This window comes from Aquarana catesbeiana, linkage group LG09 (assembly GCF_042186555.1).
Source record: "Aquarana catesbeiana isolate 2022-GZ linkage group LG09, ASM4218655v1, whole genome shotgun sequence".
Classification (NCBI taxonomy): Eukaryota; Metazoa; Chordata; class Amphibia; order Anura; family Ranidae; genus Aquarana; species Aquarana catesbeiana.
The window spans coordinates 268,751,320-268,778,388 of NC_133332.1; the positions used below are offsets into that span (position 1 = coordinate 268,751,320).

General features: G+C 44.5%; 1 protein-coding gene across 4 annotated transcripts in view; it reads left to right on the top strand.

Moving 5' to 3' along the window:
* Window positions 1-27,069, top strand: part of SRPK3 (SRSF protein kinase 3) — a 261,895-nt gene that overhangs the window by 200,727 nt on the left and 34,099 nt on the right. For 3 of the 4 annotated variants that reach the window (XM_073600335.1, XM_073600332.1, XM_073600336.1), the window contains one exon: window positions 7,861-8,118. In XM_073600335.1, coding sequence (XP_073456436.1) covers window positions 7,861-8,118 — 258 coding nt within the window. The remainder of the gene's footprint in view (window positions 1-7,860; window positions 8,119-27,069) is intronic. The other variant, XM_073600334.1, reaches the window with a different exon arrangement.

The following is a 27,069-nucleotide window of genomic DNA, read 5'->3' on the forward strand; positions in this document are numbered from 1 at the left end:
GCGCTCCACGCCACATATTCTACTTACGCAAGGGGAGTGTCAGTTCTGATACACAAGAACTTCCCATGTGTAATTGAAGAGATGTGCACAGACCCTCACGGTAGATTTGTTTTGGTAATATTTACCTTGTGGTCACAAAGGTACATTGTGGTAAATATGTATGTCCCACCACCATTCTCTTCAAAAATTCTATACACTGTTTTGGAAAAGATCACCCCCTTTTGTCCTGGAAAGATTTTGATCATGGGGGATTTTAATGCTATCTTGTCACCGGAGCTTGACAGACCCACTCCCCCAAAAAATTACTGCGCAGAGCTCCCCACCTGGGCTCAGGCAATAGGTTTAGACGAGGTATGGAGATGGAAGCACCCTTCTACCAGATCCTACTCCTGCTTCTCAGCCTCCCACAAAACTGCCTCGCGGATAGACCTGGCATTCTCCAATCCGCCCCTTCTGGCAGATGTGCTGGAGGCGGAGTACTTACCTAGTGGGTTGTCGGATCATAGCCCCCTGAAGGTGTCCTTTCGTGCCCCCTCCTTCCGCAGCGCAGCGCTGTGGAGGCTGGGTGCGGAATGGATTTTCCATACAGATATCGTAGATGAGTTGCCGGGGCTGCTGAGAGAGTACTGGGAGAGGAACACGGGATCCTCTCCTCCAGATGTCGCCTGGGATGCCTTCAAGGCGTACACTAGGGGGCAATATATTTCCTCCATCGCAGCTGTCAGAAAGAAACAGACATTAGAGACTCAGTCCCTACAACAGTTGGTACTAGACCATACAAACACATACAATTCAGACCCCACCACAGACAATTTTGACCTTCTGGCAGCGGCCCAGAGGGAACTAAACCTACACTTGGCAGAAATCACAAGGTTGGGAGTATATAAAAATAAGCAACGATTCTTTGAACAGGGTGACAGAAATGGCCGACTTCTTGCCATGATGGCCCAGCATGACCAACCACTTACACTCATTTCTACAATAGTCGCTCCGGGAGGCGAGACGGTAACAACTCCCTCAGACATTCTAAAAGAATTTAATAATTTTTATAAAACCCTTTATGCCTCTGGTCTGCCGGACGATTTTCGGCCCAAGGAGCTGAGAGATCTGCTAGATCCTCTGGCTCTCGGATGGCTGTCGGACGCGGAACGTGAGACATTGGTGCAACCCTTTACTGCTTTAGAGGTACTAAACGCTATCCAATCCTTCCCCTCCGGAAAGGCACCGGGCCCGGATGGGCTACCAATAGATTTTTACAAAACGCACGGGGAGATGCTGGCACCGCAATTAGCATCACTCTATACGAAATGCCTTGCGGAGGGGAACCTACCTGATTCTATGTATCACGCTCACCTGATCCTAATATATAAGCCGCAGAAAGATCCTACCTCCTGTGCGTCATACAGACCCATTGCGCTATTAAATAGTGACTTCAAAATCCTGACAAAACTCCTTGCTATTAGGTTGTATCCCATGCTGCCCTCAGTGGTGGACCCAGACCAGACAGGGTTCATGCCCCGCAGAGCCACAGACGTCAACCTCCGTAGACTCTTTACAAATATCCATGCCCAACACATCAATGGGGGATCTCGAACGATTGCCTCATTAGATGTTGAAAAGGCTTTCGACACTGTCAAATGGCCCTTCTTATGGGAGACTTTGCGTAGGATGGGGTTCCCTTTGCTTTTTATCAAATGGCTTCAGGTGATATACAAACGTCCTACCTCCTCGGTGCGATTGGCAGATAGATTGTCAGATCCCTTCAGCCTTTCCAGGGGAACGAGGCAGGGCTGTCCTCTCTCTCCGGCACTCTTTGCCCTTGCCATTGAGCCAGTGGCGGAGGCGCTGCGCACTACCCCACACATCAGGGGCCTGCGCATCGGTCTGCTGGAGGAGAGGGTGGCCCTGTATGCCGATGACATGCTGCTTTTTCTCGGTGACGCGGGTCCATCGCTGCAGGGAGCACTGACAATACTGAACACCTTTGCTAGGGTCACTGGGCTAAAGGTGAATTGGTCCAAATCCTTACTGTTTCCAATAGACCAAGCTGCAAGAATAGGTTCCCCTCCGGATGTCCCCCTACAGTGGGTGGACACCTTCAAATACCTGGGTGTTATTGTTTCCTCCAGAGACACTGAGTTCATCCATCTTAACCTAGACCCACTGGTGCAAGACATAAAGATTAAACTTAAGGCATGGGGGAGGCTGCCGTTGTCACTGTGGGGCCGAGTTAACCTTCTCAAAATGAAAGTTATCCCAAAGCTCACTTACCTTTTTAGCTTTTTAGGCACTCCCCGCAATGGATTCCCAAATCTTTCTTTAAAAAGCTCAATCAGATCTTCTCCTCCTTCCTGTGGGGCCCCTCATCGCCAAGGTATAAACTGAGTACCTTGATGAGACCGACAACACAGGGGGGTATGGCATTCCCAGACTGCCATAAGTATTACCTTGCCGCACAGTTGGTAACGGTGACATGGTGGCTGGATCCAGACAAATCTAATTCAGCTACGGCTCTAGAGGCGGCGGTTATGGGGTCATTGGAAGCACTTAAATTACTGGTCTACAGAGGACCTAAGGCCCCATATTCCTTGACCCCCTCCATGCATACCACTTTACGTGCATGGAGGACAGGACTGGCGATAGAAAAATACGGGCACAATGAAGTCTCACCCAACGCTCCAATTTGGCTGAACCCGAATATTCCCCACTTTTATAAAATGCTTAACCCATATGCTTGGACCAAATACGGTGTCAAACTAATATCTCAGATAATTTCAAACAACACGCTGATCCCGCTGTCCCAACTTTCACAGATGTATAATATACCAAATTATTACATATTCCGTTACCTGCAACTTTCTCATGCTTTTACCGCACAATACCCGCGGTCCTCCTGCGTGGTTGTCCAGTCCGGGTTGGAAAAGACACTCCGCACTAGATGCGCCGAAAAACCAACCTCTCATCTTTATGAACACCTGATATTTGTGTCTCTCCAACCCATGGACAAACTGTGGTCCCGCTGGCAAAGGGACATTCCAACACTGGACAACGATGACTGGGATGATGTGTGGGATTTCCCCTTCAGCTCCCTGGTTTCATTAAGAGACAGACTAGTGCAATTTAAAATAGTGCATAGAGCATACTTTACACCATATAGACTTCATAAAATGAAACCTGAACACTCGGCGGAGTGCTGGAGGTGTCACGCCTCACCGGGAGACTTTACACATATTTTTTGGACCTGCCCTATCGTTCGGCGGTATTGGACCGAGGTGCTAGATATGATTAATCTGGTGGCCTTGGTCACGACGCCGGCGACGATGGAGGTGTGTCTTCTGGGCCTGGTGGGGACATTGGTGCCAACAGTGGCAAAAAGAACCTTAATTGGGCTGCTGCTCTTTTATGCCCGAAAAAACATTGCTATGCACTGGAAAAAACCTACGGTACCTTCCTTAGCCCAATGGAGGCGTCTCGTTAATGAGAGTCTTCCATTATACAAAGACACATATATAAATAGAGGGTGTCCCCAGAAATATGACAAAATTTGGCGTGCTTGGCTTGCTGAACCAACTACGGCTTGAAGGCTGAAGAAAGAGAATAATGAATAAGGTGAACATATAATCATACTAAAAAACATATCCAGTTGTGCCTAGGAAGGAGAGTGGAGGATACTATACATGACTAAGATATAACAAACTTTAAAAAAGGGGAAAGAGACACCAATAATCCTAGATGCCTTGCAGCACTCCGACTAAAAACGTACATGAAGTCATAAATGACTTGAAACTTATTCAGCATACAAACAACTGTTAAGCACTGATGTTAATTTTTATGTAAGATTTTGTTATCTTTATTTTTCTTTGTTTGTTTGTCCAAAAATACAATAAAAAAGATTTTCAAAAAAAAAAAAAAATTTAGTGAGGATTTGGGGATTTTACCCTGTCCAAATTACCTAACAGCTAGCTTCCTGGAACTAATACTCAAGACAATACACAGGTTCACAACAAGACAATACACAGGTACTCACAGACCTACGTGCACTCCCAATACACAAGTATACAGTACACAATACACAAGTACTAACGATCCACACACACTACTCAGACAACACTCAGATACTCACACTACACAGGTACTATGACCCCTGTTATAACCTCCTGTTTTAAACTCTTGTTTTTAACTCCCACTTATACCAGCTCCACTTACACCAAGTTCCACAGCCTCAGACTGAGCACGCTCAGACTGAGTCCTACAACCAGTTAAATAGGCACCTGTGAGCAATTAACCACCCCCCTTAATTGATAGACTGATGGAACCAGAGAAAAAAAAAAAGCTATTTAAAAAGTGACAGCAAAAGGCAAATTAAAAACTAAAAGGAAAAGCCCCAAAAATGCAACCCAGCAAACAAACAGCAAACAAACAGCAAGACTTGTACACTCTAACTCTTGTTTTTAACTCCCACTTAAACCAGCTCCACTTACACCAAGTTCCACAGCCTCAGACTGAGCACGCTCAGACCGACTCCTACAACCAGTTAAATAGGCACCTGTGAGCAATTAACCACCCCCCTTAATTGATAGACTGATGGAACCAGAGAAAAAAAAAAAAAGAAAAAGCTATTTAAAAAGTGACAGCAAAAGGCAAAAACGTCTTCCATTTAAGGATTATGGAGGTCACTGTACTCTTAGGAACCTTAACTGCAGCAGAAATTTTTTTGTAACCTTGGCCAGATCTGTGCCTTGCCACAATTCTGTCTCTGAGCTCTTCAGGCAGTTAATTTGACCTCATGATTCTCATTTGCCCTGATATGCACTGTGAGCTGTAAGGTCCAATCAGTATAATCAAACACAGCTGGACTCAAATGAAGGTGTAGAACCATCTCAAGGATGATCAGAAGAAATGGACAGCACCTGAGTTAAACACATGAGTGTCACAGCAAAGGGTCTGGATACTTAGGACCGTGTGATATTTCAGTCTTTCTTTTTTTAATAAATCTGCAAAAATGTCAACAATTCTGTGTTTTTCTGTCAATATGGGGTGCTGTGTGTACATTAATGAGGGAAAAAATAAACTTAAATGATTTTAGCAAATGGCTGCAATATAACAGACTGAAAAATGTAAGGGGGTCTGAATACTTTCTGTCCCCACTGTACATTCCCTGATTCCAAATCCAGGGAAGGAATGGTCTTTGTGCTGCTGTTTGCTGCCATGTCTCTTCTGACCCGACTTCTGGTACCATGTGATATTTTAACACAAAGTATAGGCAGACAGCAAAGAGCTTGAACAGGAGCCTGGTGTTTATTCAGCAGCATCCATCTTACAACTATCACAGCTTCCTGCCCCCAGATCACATGACTAAAACTGTTAACTGTTTCCTAAAATGCATAAGGAACTAGGCATAACAATTGAACTTGACGTATAACATAAAGCATATACATCATTACAGAGTGCTGATATCACAGAGGGAAGGCATTACAATGAGAGGTGTGGATCCAGGTGATGGGCTTACCTTTAGGCTTGACTGACATAGCCGTAGACAACAGAACCTGGAAAGGCCCATCCCAGCAAGCCTGCAGAGGTATGGAAAGGTGCTGCTTGGCAATTAACCAGTCTCCAGTTCTGAGACAGTGTTGAGCACCCTTAGCTCAGAATCTAGCAATGAAGAATACACGTGGGAAAGAAGATCAGTTGGTGTACTATGCAGACTTATTACAAGTTCAGTGAAAAGCTCCATTAGCTTAAGAAAGATGAGAATCATGAGCTAAACAAAGTTCTTGACTGACTGTCTTGAAGTCTTGACTGCTCATAAACCTTTGTTATATTTTTTCCCAAAGTAAAGTTGTAACACTCAACCTTACTGTTTGTATTGATGTGTTCCCTAATCTAGTGTTTCTCAACTCTGGTCCTCAAGGTGCCCCAAGAGGTCATGTTTTCAGGATGTCCTTCAGATGAAATGGCTGTGGTAATTACTAAGGCAGTGAAACTGATCAAATCACCTGTGCAAAATAATGGAGAGCCTGAAAACATGACCTGTTTAGGCGCCTTGATGACTGGAGTTGAGAAACACTGCCCTAATCTACCATCATTAGCTACACTTTCTAAATCTAAAAACTGTTTCTGACAGCAGCATGTATCTATACACACAAGCACCTACAACTCTCATTTAGATAGTTGTATAAAATCAATCTGTAGTATGTGTAAAGGGACAGAGTGTTTGAAAACTGTTTCTGAGATGCTTTAACCACTTGAGGTCCGGGCCATAGCCGAATGATGGCTACAGCGCGGACCTCAATTTCCGGGAGGCCGTCATGGGACGTCCTCCCCTGTGCACGCGCATCACGCGCACCCTGCAGGGCGCACGGTGTGTGCGCTGTGATTACGGAGACTCGGATTATCACAGTCACGGTCCCGGCCCCTTATCATGTGATCAGCTGTCAGCCAATGACAGCTGATCACATGATGTAAACAAAACCTCGGTGATCGGTTTCGTTTTCTCCTCACGCTGACAGCATGAGGAGGAAAAAAAAGCCGATCACCGGCTTATGTCAAAGGGACATCGGTCCCGAAGAGGAAGGAGGCACATATGCCTCATCTGTTCCAACAAGTGCCATCTGTCATTGCCACCTGTCAGTGCCCACAAGTGCCACCTATCAATGTCCACAAGTGCCACCTATCAATGCCCACCAGTGGTGCCATCAATCAGTGCCCAGTCAGTGCCCATCACTGCCACCCATCAGTGCCCATCACTGCCACCCATCAGTGCCCATCACTGCAACCTATCAATGCCTATCAGTGCCGCCTCATCAGCGTACATCAACGAAGCCTGAAGCCTGTTTGCAAAATTTTATAACAAAATATAAAAAAAAATAATCTTTTTTTTTTAAATTCTGTCTTTTTCAATTTTTTTAACAAAAACTAAAAACTGCAGAGGTGCTCAAATACCATCAAAAGAAAGCTCTGTTTGTGGGAAAAGAATGATAAAAATTTCATTTGGGTACAGTGTTGTATGACCGCACAATTGTCATTCAAAATGCGACAGCGCTAAAATTAGTCTGGACAGGAGGGGGGTTTAAGTGCCCAGTAAGCAAGTGGTTAACAGGTTATCCAGCTCTGTTAACATGATTGTCAGTAGGAGGCTGTCAAGGTAAATCCCAGAGCATGCCAATGACAATGATGACCTGAAAAGAACCATTCCTTCTTTTGACACATGTTACACAGTAGCCAGGTGAGTAAATGAAGACCTGGGCACCACAGACTGTCAATATTTTTCCAACTTACAATTGAATTTAGAGTGTTTGGGATTGATAAGTACACCCTTCTTACTATAATTGCAAAAATGCTTCACCAAGCTCCACTAATTGGCCTAAAGCCACTGGAAAGGTCATATGGTCTCTGACCTCCAGCAGCATTTTGGGTTTTTGCACATTATTAGTATATATTTCCATTCTAACAAGGGGACTAGCAAAACACAATAAATTAGCAGCACCACTAGGAAGAAAGCAGAACAAGCAATGCATATAAAAAGTTTTTTTTTTTTTTGTTTTTTTAAATATTAATATACATTGATTCAAGTATTTACTTTAAGCTAATCTCTTTCCGCATATGTAAAAAATAAATAAAAATGACTTTGAAGTTCTTAAGTTTTTATTTTATACAAGTTTATATTTGTAAAATGGAACAGTGTGCCTTTTCATTCTGTCTTCATCAGGCTTATGTCATTCTTCTCACTGGAAGGCCCAAATCAGCTAATATGCCTGCAAAAAGAGGTGGAATGATTAAGCAGCACTCATTTTTAGTAGTGTAATATAAAGTCATGTTGTTGTATTGTCACTGACCATGAATAACTTTTTTCCTCAACAGATCCTATCCCTTTTATCCCTGCAGACAGTGAGGGTGCAGATTCCTCTCTGGGAAGCGGAGGTACCACATGTCTTGCTCGGAGCCCTCAATCATCTGGAACATATGAGAACTGCAATGGTTTTGGTACAGTCCCTCGTTACATTAGCCCAGACACACACACCTCGGGCTTCTCTAGCTCAGCCTTTTCTGCCACCTCTGGCTCTGCCATATCTGGGTATTCTGGATGTCGAGAAAGAGGAGGAATTTTATCTCCAAACCGTAAGTTTTACAGTAGAAAATACATAAAAATTAGACCTGTACTGGCAAATAAACAAGGGTTGCCATTGCAGCCTTTGTTTTAGAATTCTGGTTGCCTGGCTGGCTCTAGTTTCAATACTCAATGAGTCATTGATGAGAAAGTCAGTCTGAAGCCAGAACTCCCCATGACTAAGCTACATGGGGCAGAGCAAAATGTGTTGGAAGCGTGGCAAAATCACTTTCTTTCATGACATGCAAAGGAGTTGCCATTTAGCAAACACATGTTGGTGCCATTAATTGTTAATAGCACCCCACGTATCTCAAACTTTTTTTCTGTGTTTCTTGCATGTAGGGGAACTGTTTAAAATGATTTGGCTGTCCTACACATGAGACATGGAAACACTCCCGTGCTTGGTTACACCTGTTGGCATGAACCAAGCCTTAGAAAGTAGTAATGCCACTGGATCAGTGAGGTAGCCAGGTAACTAGCATTTTTAGAAGGAAAAGTCAGCAGTGAATACCTGCATACTCTCTCAGTACAGTATAATTTCCTTTAAAGGGTAGCTCCACTTTTGCTGGCACATACAAAGGATTTTAGTAAACTTAATTTTAGATACTCCTGCTGCCTTTTGCATTTTAACATCTGGATTTCCATAACTTTCTACAGCCAGTCCCTACTTCCTGATTGACGTGGTCTTCCTGCTTTAGTTACAAAATCACATGCCAAAGCATCATGGTTTTAGACCTATAATGATTTATATTGCTAGGGAACACATCTTTTCTCCCAGGTGGTACACAGAGATGAAATAAATACTCCTACATACGTTGTCCTGTTTATTTGCAGACATCTGTTCGGTATATCCTTGTAAAACGGGAAAGGTGGGAAAGTACTCCTCAGTCCTTTTACCAGCCGGAAAGGTTTAGTAGCTAGCAATGTTGGAAATTGGATTTGAGTCCAATAAAACCATGTCTTTTGAAAGCGTGAACTAAAAACATAAATGTATTTTATTGGGATTTTATGTTATAGACCAACACAAAGTGGCACATAATTGTGAAGTGGAAGGAAAATGATAACTGGTTTTCAAAGTTACAAATAAATATAAGTGTGGCGTGCATTTGTATTCAGCCCCCCTGAGTCAATACTTTGTAGAACCACCTTTCCCTGCAATTACAGCTGCAAGTCTTTTTGGGTATGTCTCTACCAGCTTTGCACATCTAGAGAGTGACATTTTTGCCCATTCTTCTTTACAAAATGGATCAAGCTCTGTCAGATTGGTAGGAGAGCATCTGTGAACAGCAATTTTCAAGTCTTGCCACAGATTCTCAATTGGATTTAGGTCTGGACTTTGACTGGGCCATTCTAACACATGAATATGCTTTGATCTAAAACATTCCATTGTAGCTCTGGCTGTATGTAGAGGGTCGTTGCAGACTCTATTGCAATGTACACACAGACGGACTTTCTGACCGGACTGGTCCAATGGACTTTCCGACGGACTATTGACAGACTTCCGACGGACTTTTTTTTACGAATGGACTTGTCTACACACGACCGGACTATGTCCACCAGTCTTCCCGACGGAGTTACGACGGACTTTCCGAATGAACGGACTTGCCCGCACACGAACAAGTCCGTTCATTTTGAACGTGACTCGGGTACGACGGGACTAGGAAAGGAAGTCAATCTCGCCGCTTTTATCGGCAAGATTGACACCTTGCGAGCCCCGTCGCGGGGCATACCAGGCCCTGAGGTCTGGTATGGATTTTAAGGGGAACCCCCTACGCTGAAAAAAACGGCATGGGGTCCCCCCCAAAATCCATACCAGACTCCTATCCGAACACGCAGCCTGGCCGGTCAGGAAAGGGAATGGGGACGAGCGAGTTCCCCCCTCCTGAACCGTACCAGGCCGCATGCCCTCAACATGGGGGGGTGGGTGCTTTGGGGAGGGGGGCGCCCTGCGGGCCCCTCCACCCCAAAGCACCTTGTCCCCATGTTTATGAGATGACAAGGGCCTCTTCCCGACAACCCTGGCCGTCGGTTGTCAGGGTCTGTGGGCGGGGGGCTTATCGGAATCCGGGAGCCCCCTTTAATAAGGTGGCCCCCAGATCCCTGGCCCCCCACCCTATGTGAATGAGTATGGGGTACATCATACCCCTGCCCATTCACCTGGGGAAAAAAGTGTCAATAAAAAAACACACTAGACAGGTTTTGAAAGTAATTTATTGGACAGCTCCGGGGGTCTTCTTCCGACTTCGGGGGTCTTCTTTCGACTTCGCCGCTCTCTCTGGCCTCTTCTCCCAGTGTCCTGTTCTTCTCCCGCTCTCCGGTGTCTTTTTCCGGGCTCCTCCGCTATCTTCTGCTCTTTTGCCCGCTCTTTTGCTAGTGTTAGCCCGGTCTTCTCCGTCGTCTTCTACCCTCCGGTCTTCTTCTGATGTTGATACAACGCTCTCTCCCGCTGTAATGCAGTGTGCGCGGTGCACAATGACTTATATAGGGATGGGGCGTGGTCACTGGGTGATGTCACCCGGTGAGCCCGCCCCTTATGACGTCACCGCCCATCATGCTCCGGGCCGTGACATCATAAGGGGCGGGGTCCTTTAGTATAGAGGGTCTTCTCAGTGCTGACAGTTGCTTCCCCAGATTCAGAACCTAAAGGTTCAGAAACAATGTGCTTACATTTTGCACAGCAGTATTCACCCTCGATCGGATGATCAAGGAACGCATACTAAAGGAGAGCCAGGAACGTACACGGCAGGTGCCGGCAGGGGCCATCACAGAGGCGGGTGGAGACAAAGAGGTGCAGGCACTAGCAAAGAGTAAATGGGTGACAGGAAGGGTAGAGGGGGAAGTGCTAGGGAGGCCTAACCAGGGCTGGAACTTCCCAATAAGTACTCTCCATTGAGTGAGATTGGTGAAACTAGTCAGGGACCAGCACTGCTGGAGCTGAGGGACTCTTCTAGCAAAGAACTCCCAGTGAGAGTGGAGGGGAAGCGAAGGGAAAGGAAAGACAGATTCTGGTGGTAGGGGGCTCAATTCTTAGGATAGAGAGGGCAATCTGTAACAAAGACCTGAAGCGCCGAACTGTATGTTGTCTACCGGGCCCTTGGTTTCCGCACATGATGGATCTGGTGGACAGATTACTGGGAGGGGCTGGGGAAGACCCGGCTGTCATGGTGCATGTTGGCATCAATGACAAAGTCAGAGGCAGATGGAGTGTCCTAAATTACGATTTTAGGGACTTGGGAGCTAAATTAAGGAAAAGGACCTCCAAGGTAGTATTCTCAGAAATACTACCGGTACCTCAAGCCACACCAGAAAGGCAGAGGGAGATTAGGGAAGTAAACAAGTGACTGAGGAGCTGGTGTAGTAAGGAGGGGTCTGGGTTCCTGGAGGACTTGGCCGACCTCTCAGTCGATCACCAGTACTATAGAAGGGACAGACTGCACCTAAAGGAGGAAGGTGCAGATTAGCTGGGAGTAAAGATGGCCAAAAAGTTAGAGGAGTTTTTAAACTAGGTGACGGGGGGAGGGTCCAGAGGTAGAGATAGTCAGCGTGGAACATATTTCAGAGGGTGGTATTGGGGGCATTAGTGGTAGGTTGACTAAAGCACATAGTATAGTAACAAGTCCTAGTTGCAATCTCGGAACACCCAATAAAAGGATAATATGCGACCGGTCTACACTACGTGGCATGTTCACCAATGCCAGGAGCCTGGCAGACAAGATGGGTAAACTAGAGATACTATTGTACGAGGAGGATTTGGATTTTGTGGGAATTTCAGAGACCTGGTTCAACAGCTCTCATGATTGGCTAGCAACCATTCATGGGTATACTCTTTATCGCAGGGATAGAGAGGGTAAAAATGGGGGCGGGGTATACCTATATATCAAGAATAATGTACAAGTGAATGTAAGAGATGATATCACTAAGGGAGCTAGGGAGGAGGTGGAATCCTTATGGGTAGAGCCCCAAAGGGATGAAGCTAAGGGGAAAATAATACGGGAGAATGCTATAGGCTCCCTAACCTGAGGGAGGAGGAGGAGATGGATCTTTTATCACAAGTTGGATTAGCAGCAAGGATGGGAAGTGTTATCATAATGGAGTATTTTAATTATCCAGACATAGACTGGGTGGAGGGAACCACACATTCGTCTAAGGCTAGTTCCTAAATGTCTTGCAGGACAATTTCATGGTTCAGATGGTAGACACACCAACTAGAAATAAAACGTTACTGGATCTACTGATTACTAACAATACAGACCTGATCACGGATGTGGAAATACGGGGCAATTAAGAAAACAGTAATCACAGATCAATTGGCTTCAGTATAAATCAGGAAACAAATAGGAGTACAAATAGGAAACATAAGGGGAATACAAAGACACTGAATTTCAAAAGAGCCAACTTCCCTAAACTACGAACCTTGCTAGAAGGCATGAATTGGGATATTAATCTTAGGAACAAAGAACACGGAGGAGAGATGGGTTTACTTTAGGAGCATATTAAATAAGGGTATTAGCGAATGCATCCCATTGGGTAATACATTTTAGAGAGCGAATAAAAGTCCTGGGTGGCTTAACTCCAATGTAAAAATGCATATAAAAGCAAAGGAGAAGGCCAAAAAATACTAGGTTGAGGGATCATCATCAGCATTCAGACTATATAAAGAATGCAACAAGAAATGTAAGGGTGCAATAAGGGTGGCTAGGATAGAACACGAAAGACACATAGTAGAGGAGAAGAATTTTTTAAGTATGTAAACAGTAAAAAAGGGAGGACAGACCATATTGACCCCATAAAGAATGAGGAAGGACATCTGGTTACAAAGTATTTGGAGATGGCAAAGGTATTTATTCTTCTTCTCTGTCGTCATGAGGGAATCAGGGGGCTTTAGTAACCAAAACTGCAGAGTTTATCCTCATGATACATCACAGGAAGCACCTACATGGTTAACAGAGGACAGAATTAAAATTAGACTTGGGAAACTTAACATTAATAAATCACAGGGACCAGATGGGTTGCATCCGAGAGTACTTAGGGAACTCAGTCAGGTAATTGCCAGACCATTGTTCCTTATTTTTACTGACAGTCTACTGACTGAAATGGTACCAGGTGATTGGAGAAAAGCCAATGTAGCACCAATATTTAAAAAGAGAAAAAGCAAAGAGGGGTGCCCCAGGGATTTTACGGGCAGGGGATATAATCAGTTACAAAAGTATAAAGCGTATATACAAAAGTACAAAATTTATGAATGGACAAAAATAAAGTTTACATACAGCAATATTAAAACCAAAAAACAATGGTCATGTTATAACAATATACGGCTAAAATTCTGAATCAAAGAGCTGGTCTCATGGTAGGAGGCCGATTAATCATATAGAGATTCAGAGATCCCAACATGTTTCAGAAATTTTAATGCAAGCTGTATTGTCTAGTAACATAGCAGCAAAAGTAGAAATATATTAGATCAAAACTCAATTATGTATAGATATATAACACATATTATAATAGGGTTAAGAAGGTATAGCAGGCAACAATCTGGGAAACAGCATAGGGGACATAAGGGGGCAGGCAATCATAAATCTAAAAATACTTACAGAATGACCATCATAAGCAACGTGCAATACACATCAGAATCCACTTGTATTAGGTCTGCGTCTCAAGGTGCAGCCATTGTGTAGATCAGTCACATGGAGGAACACTCCGTGTTAAATTAAAATGAGGAGAGCAGGGAGATCTCTGGCCAGATATTGGCAGATTATCAGAGAGGAGTAGTTGCAAAGATAAGGTTAAAGGAAGTGAAAATGCCTCTCTGCCACAGAGGGTTGGCGCGCTTGTCTGGCAGCTGAGTCCACGAGGATCGTCACAGTGGAACCCCTGGGCTTAAAAAAGTATGATGTATAAATAATGATATGTGGATCAGAGAAATCAGTTTCTACAGATCAAGAGTCTAGAATGTATAAAGACTGTTACATATGAACTAATTAAACTAAGATGCTATGCTACAAAGCTTTATGGTGTTGGCCAAGTATGTAAGCTCAATATTAGGACACACCATCTGTATAGGGCTTTAAAAGAAGTGTGCTAGTGAGTGCACTTAAAATGTCTGTTCAAAGTTGAAGTACAAAAAAGAAACTGAAATTAACTTACTTCCAGCAAGCAGCAAAGGCTGTGTCCCCCTGGCTGATAAGGAGATCCTGGCTGTGTAGCAGCTGCTAATAATGCTGACAGGGTATATAAAGGTAGATAGGTTCAGTGGTGTACGCCTCCTGAGGGGAGAGTGGCCCAATCATAGGGAGAGAAGGCTTCAGCAGACCATGGGGCCTGTCCAAGGATTAGACGAGATGCCCCTGATCAGCTGTAATGCCTAATCAACTGGGGATCCGTCAGCTGGACGGTCCCCTGGCTCCGGCGGCGTCCCGTGCCACCACGTCATCCGGTACGGTGACGTCGGAGGGCCGCCCACACGGGGTGTGGGCGGAAGTTTCCCAGGCAAGGTGGAAGCTACGAATTGCGCATGCATGGGCCCGCATGGATGCAGATCCGTAATGACACGACTCGCACATGAGCGGACCCGCATGGACACAGGTCCGGGATGCAGCAATGGGGACACAGGCCCAGGAAAAAGGCCCTGAGGTCCAACAGCACCGCATTGCCTCCCTGTGCTGGGGAACCCAGCCGCAAAGCGTGTCAAATACCAAAGTCAGAGGCAGAAAGGGTAGAACAATAAGCATTAAAAAGCATGACAGGTCCTCTTAAATATGAGATCTATAGTATGGAGACGGGTGGGGGCCATCTTCCCCTCACTCGTCTCCATACCCAGCCACAGACAGGGCCTGATCACCTCCGCCGCTGCCGACGGCTCCGGTAAGCGGCGGAGGGCGCGGGAGAGCGGCAGGAGGGGGGGTGGCCCCTCTTCCGTCGCCAATAACAGTGATCTCTCTGCAAATCCACCACAGAGACCACCATTATCGTAAACAGAACCGCCGGCCAAAAAGATGGATACCTCAGTTGTGGCAGCAGCTGCTGCCATTACCGAGATATCCATCTTTAACCACTTAACAACCGGCCCATAGCCTAATGACGGCCACAGCGCGGCTCGATAACTCTGGGAGGGCGTACTATGACATCCTCCCAGAATCACGCTTCCGCGCCCCCTGGGGCGCACACACGGGAGTATCTGTGACTGCTTGGTCCCGAGGACCCGGTGCATCACGGTAAATGGCCGCTGACAGTGGCCGTTTACCACATGATCGCTCCATCAAATGACTGGTCAGGACAGTGTGAGCGGAGAGGGGAGAGATCAGGTGCAGCAGCACTTTTGGGCTGGATCTGTAGTGCCCACAGTGCTGCTCTGTGCCCATTGCAGCCTCATCCATCCATCCATGCTCAGCCACCCCTCTGTCATACTCAGCCATCCATCCATACTCATTCACCCATCCATACTCAGCCATCCATAAATACTCAGCCATGCCATCCATACTCAGCCATCCATCCATGCTTAGCCATCCATCCATACTCCGCCATCCATGCTCAGCCATGCCATCCATACTCAGCCATCCATGCTCAGTCATCCATCCATACTCAGCCATCCCATCCACCCCCTTCCATACTCAGTCATACCCAGCCATACCCAGAAATACCCAGCCACACCCAGCCATACCCAGCAATACTCAGCCATACCAAGCAATACCCAGCCATACTCAGCAATACTCAGCCATACCCACCAATACTCAGCCATACCTAGAAATACCCAGCCATACGTAGCAAAACCCAACCATACTCAGCCATACCCAGCCATACTCAGCAATACCCATTCATACTCAGCAATACCAAGGAATACCCAGCCATACCCAGCCATACCCAACCATACCCAGCCATACTCAGCAATACCCAGCCATACCCAGCAATACTCAGCCATACCCAACCATGCCTCATCCACGCCACTACAGTGCCCATCAGTGCCACTACAGTGCCCATCAGTGTCTCACAAAAGTGTAATAGGTGGTCAAATTAGATTTGACATTTATGCCCCTAGAACACCTGAAGGTGCTCCCTGCATGTTGGGCCTCTGTATGTGGCCAGGCTGTGGAAAAGTCTCCCACATGTGGTATCGCCGTACTCAGGAGGAGTAGGAGAATCTATTTTGGGGTGTAATTTTTGCTATGTACATGCTATTTGTTAGAAATATTGTATAAATGGACAACTTTGTGTAAAAAAATGCATTTTCATTTTCTTTCCACAATTCCCAAAAACTTCTAGAAAAAAATGACATGCTCAAAAGACTTATTATGCCTCATAGATTATACATTGGGGTGTTTTCTTTCCAAAATGGGGTAATTTTTGGGGCGTTTCCATTGTCCTGGTGCTCCAAGGCTTTCAAAAGTGCAAGAGGTAGTCAAGAAATGATATGTGTAATGGAGGTGCTCCCTGCATGTTGGGCTCCTGATGTGGCCAGGCTGTGTAAAAGTCTTACACATGTGGTATCGCCATACTCAGGAGAAGTAGTAGAATGTGTTTTGGGGTGTAATTTGTGGTATGCATATGCTGTGTATGAGAAATAACCTGTTAAAAAGAGAATTTTGTGAAATAAAAGAAAAAGAAAAAAAATCTTGATTTGCAAAGAATTGTGGGAAAAAATTACAACTTCAAAAAACTCACCATGCCTCTTACTAAAAACCTTGGAATATCTACTTTCCAAAAAAGGGGTCATTTAGGGGGTATTTGTACTTTTCTGGCTTGTTAGGGTCTCAAGAAAGTCAGTACTTCAGGTGTGATCAATTTTCAGAGATTGGCACCATAGCTTGTAGACTATAACTTTCACACAGACCAAATAATATACACCAATTGTGCATTATTTTTACCAAAAGATATGTATCAGTATAAATTTTGGCAAAAATTTATGAAGAAAAATGACTAATTTGTTAAATTTTATAACAGAAACGAAGAAAAAATCATTTTTTTACAGAATTTTTGGTCCTTTTTCTTTTATAGCGCAAAAAATAAAAAACCCAGTGGTGATTAAATAGCACTAAAAGAAAGCTCTATTTGTGTGAAAAAAAGGAAAAAAATACATATGGGTACAGTGTTGCATGACTGAGTATTTGTCATTGAAAATTTGAGAGCACCGAAAGCTGAAAATTGGTCTGGTTAGGAAGGGGGTTTAAGTGCCCAGTGGGCAAGTGGTTAAACTGCCGACGTATATGTACAGGAGTCAGTCGGCAAGTGGTTAATACATTTTGTACTTTTATATATACACTTTATACTTTTGTATCTGATTCTATCCCCTGCCCATAAAATCCCTGGGGCACCCCCTTTGCGTTTTCTCTCTACAATTGGGATGTGGCTCAGTTTTTACAGTCTATAGGTAGTCTCCAATCACATATTTTTCCAATATTTAAAAAGGGCCCAAAATACATCCCTGGGAATTACAGACCAGTTAGCCTAACATCAATAGTATGCAAGCTCCTGGAGAGGATGATAAGGGACTATATACAAGATTTTAGTAATGAGAACGTTATCATTAGCAGTAATCAGCATGGATTCATGAAGAATCGTTCTTGCCAATCTATTAACTTTCTATGAGGAGGTGAGTTGCCATCTAGATAAAGGAAGGCCCATAGACATGGTGTATCTGGATTTCGCTAAAGAAGTTGACACAGTTCCCTATAAATGTTTACTGTACAAAATAAGGTCCATTGGCATGGACCATAGGGTGAGTACATGGATTGAAAACTGTCTACAAGCACTAGTTCAGAGGGTGGTGGTAAATGGGGAGTACTCGGAATGGTCAGCGGTGGGTAGTGGGGTCCCCCAGGGTTCTGTGCTGGGACCAATCCTATTTTTATTTTGTTCATAAACGACCAGGAGGATGGGGTAAACAGTTTATTTGCGGACGATATGAAGCTAAGCAGGGCAATAACTTCTCTGCAGGATGTGGAAACCTTGCAAAAAGATCTGAACAAATTAATGGGGTGGGCAACTACAGGGAAAATGAGGTTTATAATGCATTTGGGTGGCAAAAATATGAATGCAATCTATACACTAAGGGGAGAACCTCTGTTGGAATCTAGGATGGAAAAGGACCTGGGGTCCGAGTAGATGATAGGCTCAGCAATGGAATGCAATGCCAAGCTGCTGGTAACAAAACAAACAGAATATTGTCATGCATTAAAAAGGGGATCAACTCCAGAGATAAAACGATAATTCTCCCACTCTACAAGACTCTGGTCCAGCCGCACCTAGAGTATGCTGTCCAGTTCTGGGCACCAGTCCTCAGGAAGGATGTACTAGAAATGGAGCGAGTACAAAGAAGGGCAACAAAGCTAATAAAGGGTTTGGAGGATATTAGTTATGAGGAAAGGTTGTGAAAAACCTTGTGAGCTGCTATGCTAATCCAGAAAAAGCTGCCGGCACTCTCCACACCTCCTAAATATGTAACTGAACAAGTGATAACAAAATGAGTGAGATTTAAGAATATCCAATAAAGATATAAAGTGCAATGATGTATATACAATTATAAATCCTTTAGAATGAATTATTTATAAGTGCAAAAAATAAAAAAAGTTCTCCACTCAGTGTCCTTATATGAACCAAAAATGCATTGTGCACACTACACCACACAATGTCCTTATAGAAAATTATCCAGCAGTGTGAACAACTTGTCAGTCCTTTTTGTGAATTGTGAAAACAATTAATTAAAACACAATCTCTCCACACTGATCCACCTTTGTGCATATGCTTAAAATCCTCGTGCTCCCTCCACCAGTTGCGCCCTCACCTTATAGGCTTAGCAAATGTGCCTCTGAGAACAATCAATTCTCTGAAGTGCTCCTTCTAAAATTCCTCCTTCTTATGGATTATCTTTTAGCTCAGGTCACATCGATCATTTAATATGCTGCTTCCTTATTGATGCCCGTGAACTCCAATCACATTGCCCACATGCAAAGCAGTCAAATCTTGTAATAGTGCTTTATTGTTTTTTAAAATGTATTCAACTTGGTCATACAACAAATATGCACTCACAGTTCACATGATAAAATTAGGCCTATATATCTTAATAGTGCCATCAGTGCTAGGACAATGGTATCACCTTATAAGCGGTTCTGCAGCCCCAGTTATCAGTGTTCATTCCATCCGTTACACTGAATCACTCTAATGCCCCGTACACACGGTCGGATTTTCCGATGGACATTGTCCGATTGGAGCGTGTTGTCGGAAATTCCGACCGTGTGTGGGCGCCATCGGACATTTTCCATCGGATTTTCCGACACACAAAGTTGGACAGCAGGAGATAAAATTTTCCGACAACAAAATCCGATCGCGTCAATTCCGACCGTGTGTGGCCTGTTCCGATGCACAAAGTGCCACGCATGCTCAGAAGAAATTCTGACACGGGACAGCTCGTTCTGGTAAACTTAGCGTTCGCAATGGATACAGCACTTTCGTCACGCTGCAATGTAAAAAATGGTTTAATACAGCGCACTCTCTTCTTCTTTATAATGTGACAAGAATTAAGTCGTTTTGCTGCTCATATTCACACACACTTCTCACAAAGTTTTATTTGTGTTTTTTTAGTGGGATTCCCTCAATATATTGTTATTAGATGTCACATCTGACAGTTTTATATTTTTTATGTTTTTTTTTTTTGTTTTTAAGCCTTTTTTTTTCTTTAATGTTTGGATTTTTTCCAAGGCTGATCTTTGTTCAATGTTATTTTTATTTTTACTCCAGAATATTTTTGTCTGTGTTTTGTGTGTCAGGTTACCCCAACACCATTGATATCTTTTATTATTTAATCTCCAGGAGATTTTTTGTTGTTGGTGTCCCTTGTTCATTTCACATTGTATATTAGAAATGTACCTGAATCCTCACAAACAAACTGTCATTTTTGAAGTAAAACACATAGGAGAGTATAATTCAAAACAAAACTCCTTTATTAAGGGCTCAGAACCAAACAAAGAGGAAGGCAACACTGGATCAACAGCAGAAATTAGTGAAGCCTGGGACCCCCACGGCAGACATCAATTCTTAAACCTCAAAATTGGTGGCCTGAGGAGTCCATATGTAAGGGAGGGCAGTCTGGTCCGGGATTCACAGAGACTCGGATAGCAGCAGATGACATCTGTGTCCCCAGGCTGTGGTACCACAAGAGGCTGCATCTTTTGGCCGACCAGACTGGATCCAGGGCAATCACTCTCTGGTCTTCCTTCCACACTTCCTTCCGGGCTGTGGCTGTGCAGTTGGAGATGTGGCAGGAGGAGGAGTAGGACCTGGAGGAGGAGTAGGACCTGCAGGAGGAGGAGGAGGACCATCCCAAAGCTGTGTGTGAGGTGTAATTTGGCCCCTCACACCTTTCGCCAGAGCCTCAGATATGAGGGCCTCACACATGGCTTTTTGGCCCTCCTCCATCCTCTGCATTTTATATGCTATGAATGCAGCAATGTTCTCCTGCCTGGTGTGTGGTGCTCCCAGGACCTCTGTAGCCCTACAAAAAAATCTGATAGCCGCCTCCTCTAGGGTACTCCTCCTACTGCCACTTTCTCTTTCCAGGGGGGATGGAGGGACCTGCAGATCAGCCAGCCGGCTCGGCCCGGCCATCTCCTGGCTGAGACTTCCCTGTGTATGAAAAAGGGACATGGTTTTAGTTTTTGCATCATCAATCACAATCATAAATTAGTACTCCCAACTAACATCTAGTTCACATCATTGATTGGACAAGCAGAAATATTTAGAGGAATGCTATACCTGGCTCAATCTGGGCTCCTCTACATGTGGCCTGGAAGGCCCAGGTTGGGCGTCAGAAGCCTCAGCCAGGGGGGAAGGAAGCGTGGAAGGAAGACTGGAGAGGGATGGCCTGGGTTCAGTCTGGCCTGCCAGAAAGTGCAGCCTGTTGTAGTACAACATCCTGGGGACATAGATGTCACCTGCTGCTCCGGATCTCTGCGAATCCAGGACTTTATTGCGCTCCCTCAGATATGTGCTCCTCAGGCCACCAATGAAAATCTTTAAAAAAGTGATGTCTGCCGTGGGGATCACCTGCTTCACAATTTCACACAATTGCTCCAGTGCTGCCTTCCTCTTTGTTTGGTTCTTGTAATGGGGGTGTTTAATCTCCCACAGACAGGGCAGCTCCCTTAGCATCTCTATGAAGACTGAAATGAAGTCCTGATCTTTCAGTACCATATCCATGTTCACTGCAAGACACAACACAAGACAAAGCCTAATGTCACACCAAACTCTCCTAATCTTGTTACAATATAGGCCTCAATCTATAGAAGCAGTATAGGCCACAGTTTGTCTCTTACCTTCGTTCTTACGATCGCCGCGTTCAGTGCTCCTTCCTCCGCTCACAGATCAAACGTAATACGCACGCGTGTTACGCTTTATATACACTGCGCATGCGTGTAACTCCGCCCGCCCCTGACGTTCTTTCTAGTGTATTCCCCGCCCCTTTTCGTTCTGCGCAGTGGGTGAAGAGCATGATGGCGGACATACAGCAGGTGCGGGCTAATTGTAGCAACGAGGAGGAGGAGGAGGAAAGGGCGGATCCAGGCACGTCCCGATCCAGAAGGAGACGTTTTAAGGCCACAAATATGTCGTTTGGGGAGATGTTGGAGATGGTCGACATCATGAGGAAGTCCGACTATGACGGAAACCCGAACATCCGAAAGGCCAAGATCATGGCGAAAGTGGTCAGGAGTCTAGAGCGGAATTTCGGGGTACGAAGGTCTAAAGATCAGCTCAGGAAGCGGTGGTCGGACCTGAAGTTGAGAGAGCCAGAGCAGTACCGAAAGATCCGGAGAGTGCTGCAAAAAAGTAAGTAGTTGTGCTGTGTTCATATTCTTTCTGTCTTTATTCCGTTCGTTCTGCTCCATATGCTTTTAGTAATTGTAACGTTTAAAAAGGTCAACTTTAATGTTCATGGGCCCATTATTCGTTCGTATCAAACATTTTTCTTTCGGCCTCTAGAACACCATTGTTTAGGCCATATGCATTTTCCCACATTTTTTTTGGGCCTACTTGGATGCCAAATATTTGTTTGTGTAGATGAGTTTGTTACTAGAATGAAATGCAAACTAGATTCTGTGTAAGGAGAGGACACTGAGCAGCTGTTTTCACATCTGGACACTGGAGCACTAGTGTGGGACACAAGAACACCATTTTTATTAGGGGGGCCACACAGGTGCTCCAGTGTATACTATAGGGGGGCTACATCTGTGAAGCTTGTACCAAACAGGTAAAGTATTGCAGCTTGACAAAGGGCAATAAAAAATATACATCTTGGAACTCTGCTAAAATAGACAATTGTACCCCACTTCCAAGCAATGTTTCCTATTTCTAGTTCTGCCATCAAATATCTGTGTGCTAAGTATACCATTTTTGTTTTACATAGGGGAGAAAAGACTCGGAGGACACTCCTCATCCCAGGAGACCAGAGACCCCCCCCCTCTGGAAGAAGGGGAAATACCAACCCAAGAAGAAGAGCAGGAGGAAGAAGAAGACGTGGTGGAGATTGGCACAACAGGTGAGTGTCTGCGACCACAGGCTCAGGTAAAAGAGATGGATGTTGGCAGATTTTTGAGACCTGTTTTTTTTGTTCTTTATCTCTTTTTAGGTGATCGTGATCCAGAACGCTTTACATCTGAAAGTGCCAAGATACTGGTCGGGGAGATCATGGGGTGTAATCTCCAATTGCAAAACATCCAGCAACAAATCACTGATATTTTTAAAAAAAATAATAACATCATTGATGTTTTGGGGCGAATTTAAACCCCACAAAATCACCTGTTTTATCTTACAAAAATTTTTACAATGTTTAGAAAAGCCAAATTTGGAGGATGCACACAGTGTGCCAACATGTGCTATCTGCCATCACGGGAGATCAATGGACGCGTTTTGGGGGTGCAACCCCTTCCTCAATTATAAAGTAGCATTGAGGAAGGGCTTGCTCCCCCAAAACACATCCCTTGATCCCCCCTGATGGCAGATAGCACATGTTGACATTCGTAAATTGGTGTGCATCTTCCAAATTTGGCTTTTCCAGGGGTGATTTCCCCCCATCTGAACGCTATATCAAACCCAGTTCCTAAATACTGATGTCTGATCTAGCCTTCAGGTTTTACCTAATGTGAACTTTGTAAGTTCAAGTTTTTTGGCTTTCTTGTTGGTTTTACACAGGCCTGTTTTATCTGAAATGGATATTTCGATTTTTGATAATGCCCCCCCAAAAATTGTTATACAACAAACATGTTGTTTTGTTTTAAAAACCTTTGGTAAATGCACATGTGATTGTGCAGGTATAAAAAAGTGCCTTACTCAAGAATGTGTGGATTATTGTCTCAACACTACAACACTTTTGGGGTGATGTAATTGCTGTTTTATGCAAAAATGGGGGTTATTTCCTAAGGGCAAATACACTTTGCACTACAAGTGCAGGTTCAGTGCAGTTGCAAGTGCACTTGTAGTGAAATGTGTTTTTGCATTTAGGAAGTACCAGCCAACACTATTCTTTATAAGGTTACCCAATCACGACATTTTCTGCACTCAACACATTTCTGTCAGGGTCAGCTCAAACAAACACAAGCAGTAAATGTCCACCAAGAATTGCTTTTGGTTGTTTTTTATTTGAAAAAGGTGTCACAGATTGTCTGGCATATTGATAGCCCCCCTACCCGCAAAGAACTCCAGGTATCGTAACCGGACATCACGGGCACTCAGGGAGGGCAAGCCAGGACGGCCGCTTTCAAGCGCCGTCATTGTTGATGTATTTGGTATTCCGGCCTCAGGCCCAACTGAGCCAGCATAGTTGGCTGAATGTTTTCTTAAAAAATTATGGAGAACACAGCACGCCAGTATAATATGGTTCAGTTTATACTCCGCCATATGGATGGGTGTCAGAAATAGTCGGAACCGGCTGGCCAGGATTCCAAATGTGTTCTCCACCACTCTTCGGGCTCTGGCCAGCCGGTAATTAAAAACCCTCTGTTCCGGGGTGAGGGTCCTCATCGGGAAGGGCCGCATCAGGTGGTCCCCCAGCGCAAACGCTTCATCAGCAACGAACACAAATGGGAGACCTTCAACATTGTCCTCTGGAGGTGGCAAGTCCAAGCTGCCATTCTGGAGACGCCTGTAGAACTCCGTCTGGGCGATCACTCCACCATCGGACATCCGGCCATTCTTCCCCACGTCCACATACAAGAAGTCGTAATTAGCCGACACCACCGCCAACATCACTATACTATTAAACCCCTTGTAATTATAATAGTACGACCCCGAGTTGGGTGGTGGGACGATGTGGACGTGTTTCCCATCAATTGCCCCTCCGCAGTTAGGAAAGTCCCACCGCTGGGCAAAGTGGGAGGCCACAGTCTGCCATTCCTGTGGCGTGGAAGGAAACTGTTGAGGAAAAAACAATAAACATTACTATTTTTCACAGAAACATGGCAAGCAGATTAGACACAAACATTATGGGTCAACCTCCAGATAGCATTTACTAAGGGGAATTTTACAACAACAAAGTATAAGGTACACCTATCATATTCCCCCTCCCCCCCTCTCATGGTCCATTTCTAACATTATAGGGGGGGGGGGAACTCTTGGACAGGTAACACTCTTCACTTCATTGAGAGATGAATGCCTAAATACAGGGTATTACTTGGAACAGCCCCTCCTTAATTACACTATTGGCAGACTACTGGACAGGTAAGAAGTGTCATAATACAAAGATATAAATACACACTGTACACATTTGAGGACATTTGGACATTCTGCTATTACCTATCAAGATAATAATAGGATACAAGAACTTTAAACAGTACCATTGGAAAGTAGACAGGCAGGCCCTTGCACTACATGCTTTGGGGAATTCATCCATAAATCTGACCAGTAAAGAGATGGGTATAGTGTGTATGGGTTTGGCAAAGTCAGCAGATAGATGATTGAGGATAATGAAATGGGATCAGCTGACTTAGCAGTTGGGGGGGGAGGGTTACAAAAAATTTGGGGACACCACAAAAAAAAGCCTCTGGCCCTCTGCCTGAATTTAAATCAAAAATAACATTTCCAAACATTTTAGGGGGTGTTTGGGGTAAAGCACTACTATGGAGCTGATAAAATACATTGTTAAGTGACTACATGAGGTGAATATAGGGCAGGAGACACCATGCTGGGGAGGTTATTGAAGGGCAAATATGTATGAAGGACCTAAAATAATAATGACATAAAAATCCAGCATGCATGAGGACAAAGGGGACATTCACAGCATATTACAATCATGGTAATTAGGGAATGAGGAAAGAAATACAGTATATTAGCAAACATTCAATACAATAAAATGTGATATAAAAGGATAAAAATCTTACCTTCATATACTCCTTCTGCAGGACCTGGATGATGGCAGAACAGGTCTCTGGGATAATGATCCCCAGAGCCTGGGGGGAGATGCCTGTCGAGAACTTGAGGTCCTGCAGGCTTCTCCCTGTGGCCAAATACCGCAAGGTAGCGACCAACCTCTGCTCCGGAGTGATGGCTTGCCTCATGCAGGTATCCTGCCTGCTGATATAGGGGGTCAGCGAAGCCAACAAACGGTGAAACACGGGGTCCGTCATCCTGAGAAAGTTCCTGAAATCATCAGGATTATTCTCACGGATCTCACGGAGCAAAGGCATATGACAGAACTGGTCATGCTGAAGCAACCAATTCTTGGTCCATGAACTCCTCCCCACCCTGTTCATGGACTGGACTTGTGTCAAGGTCAGGACCCCAACACCAAGCCCCCGCACAGCACGAACTCTACGAGGAGTACGCATACGAAACATGGCTAGAAAACGATCGGCTGCTCAGAACGAAGTAACAGAACGCACTGAAGAACAGCAAGGCCTGTGAAGAGCGACCTGAAAAACAGCAACGAGCAGGCAAGATCACACAGAAAACTCCGATAAGAACTGACTGCACGCACTGAAGAGCAGATACAAACCCACAAGCACAAACTGAACGTCAGAAAACGATCTGAAAGCCACGAGTCTGAAAAAGCGCGAATCGTCTCTCACCAAACTTTTACTAACACGAGATTAGCAAAAGGAGCCCAAAGGGTGCCGCGCTTGGTTCTGAACCGGCCTTTTCTAGTCTCGTCGTACGTGGTGTACGTCACCGCGTTGTTGGCGATCGGAAATTCCGACAACTTTGTGCGACCGTGTGTAGGCAAAACAAGTTTGAGCCAACATCCGTCGGAAAAAATCCTAGGATTTTGTTGTCGGAATGTCCGAACAAAGTCCGACCGTGTGTACGCCCTATTACTGGTCATCTCCTTGTTCCTCGTGCATTAGCCACTTAGGTCCCCCCCACTAATTTCGTCACTTCTCGTGATTTCCTCGGGAGATATGATTGGCTGACGTATTTACCATTCTTTATTTAGCGGCTGCCGCCGCCATGTTTCTGTAGCCTTTATTGGGACACACAGCGGCCATTTTCCTATAGCCTGTTTCAAAAGCCTTACTATGCGATAATGCACCCCCTGAGCCTTTATGGACCATGATGTAACCAGATCAAAATAAAATGTATATATAACCTACCCACTCATTGAATTAAAACATTATATAAAATAAATATACAATACAATAAAACAAATAAATTAAATGAATCCTACCTCAAGGCAAAAATATCATAACATGGTATGTGAAATACAAATGAATATAATTAATTAAAAATTATTATAAATTAAGAACCTGGCAAAAAACTATTTAGGTCAAACATCTTATTTAAACTCCTGGGCGCTAGTGATCCCAAGTCATAAACCCACCAGGATTCTCTTTGTCTGAGCCCCCGTTCACACCGCATCCAATTCGCAGGACATTTTAAAATACATTCATATGAATGCATCTGGTTCACATATGTGCATTGCATTTGCACTGCGCATTGCACAAAAAATGTGTGCGTTTTCTGGGCATTGCAGTGCGAATTACAAGGCCATT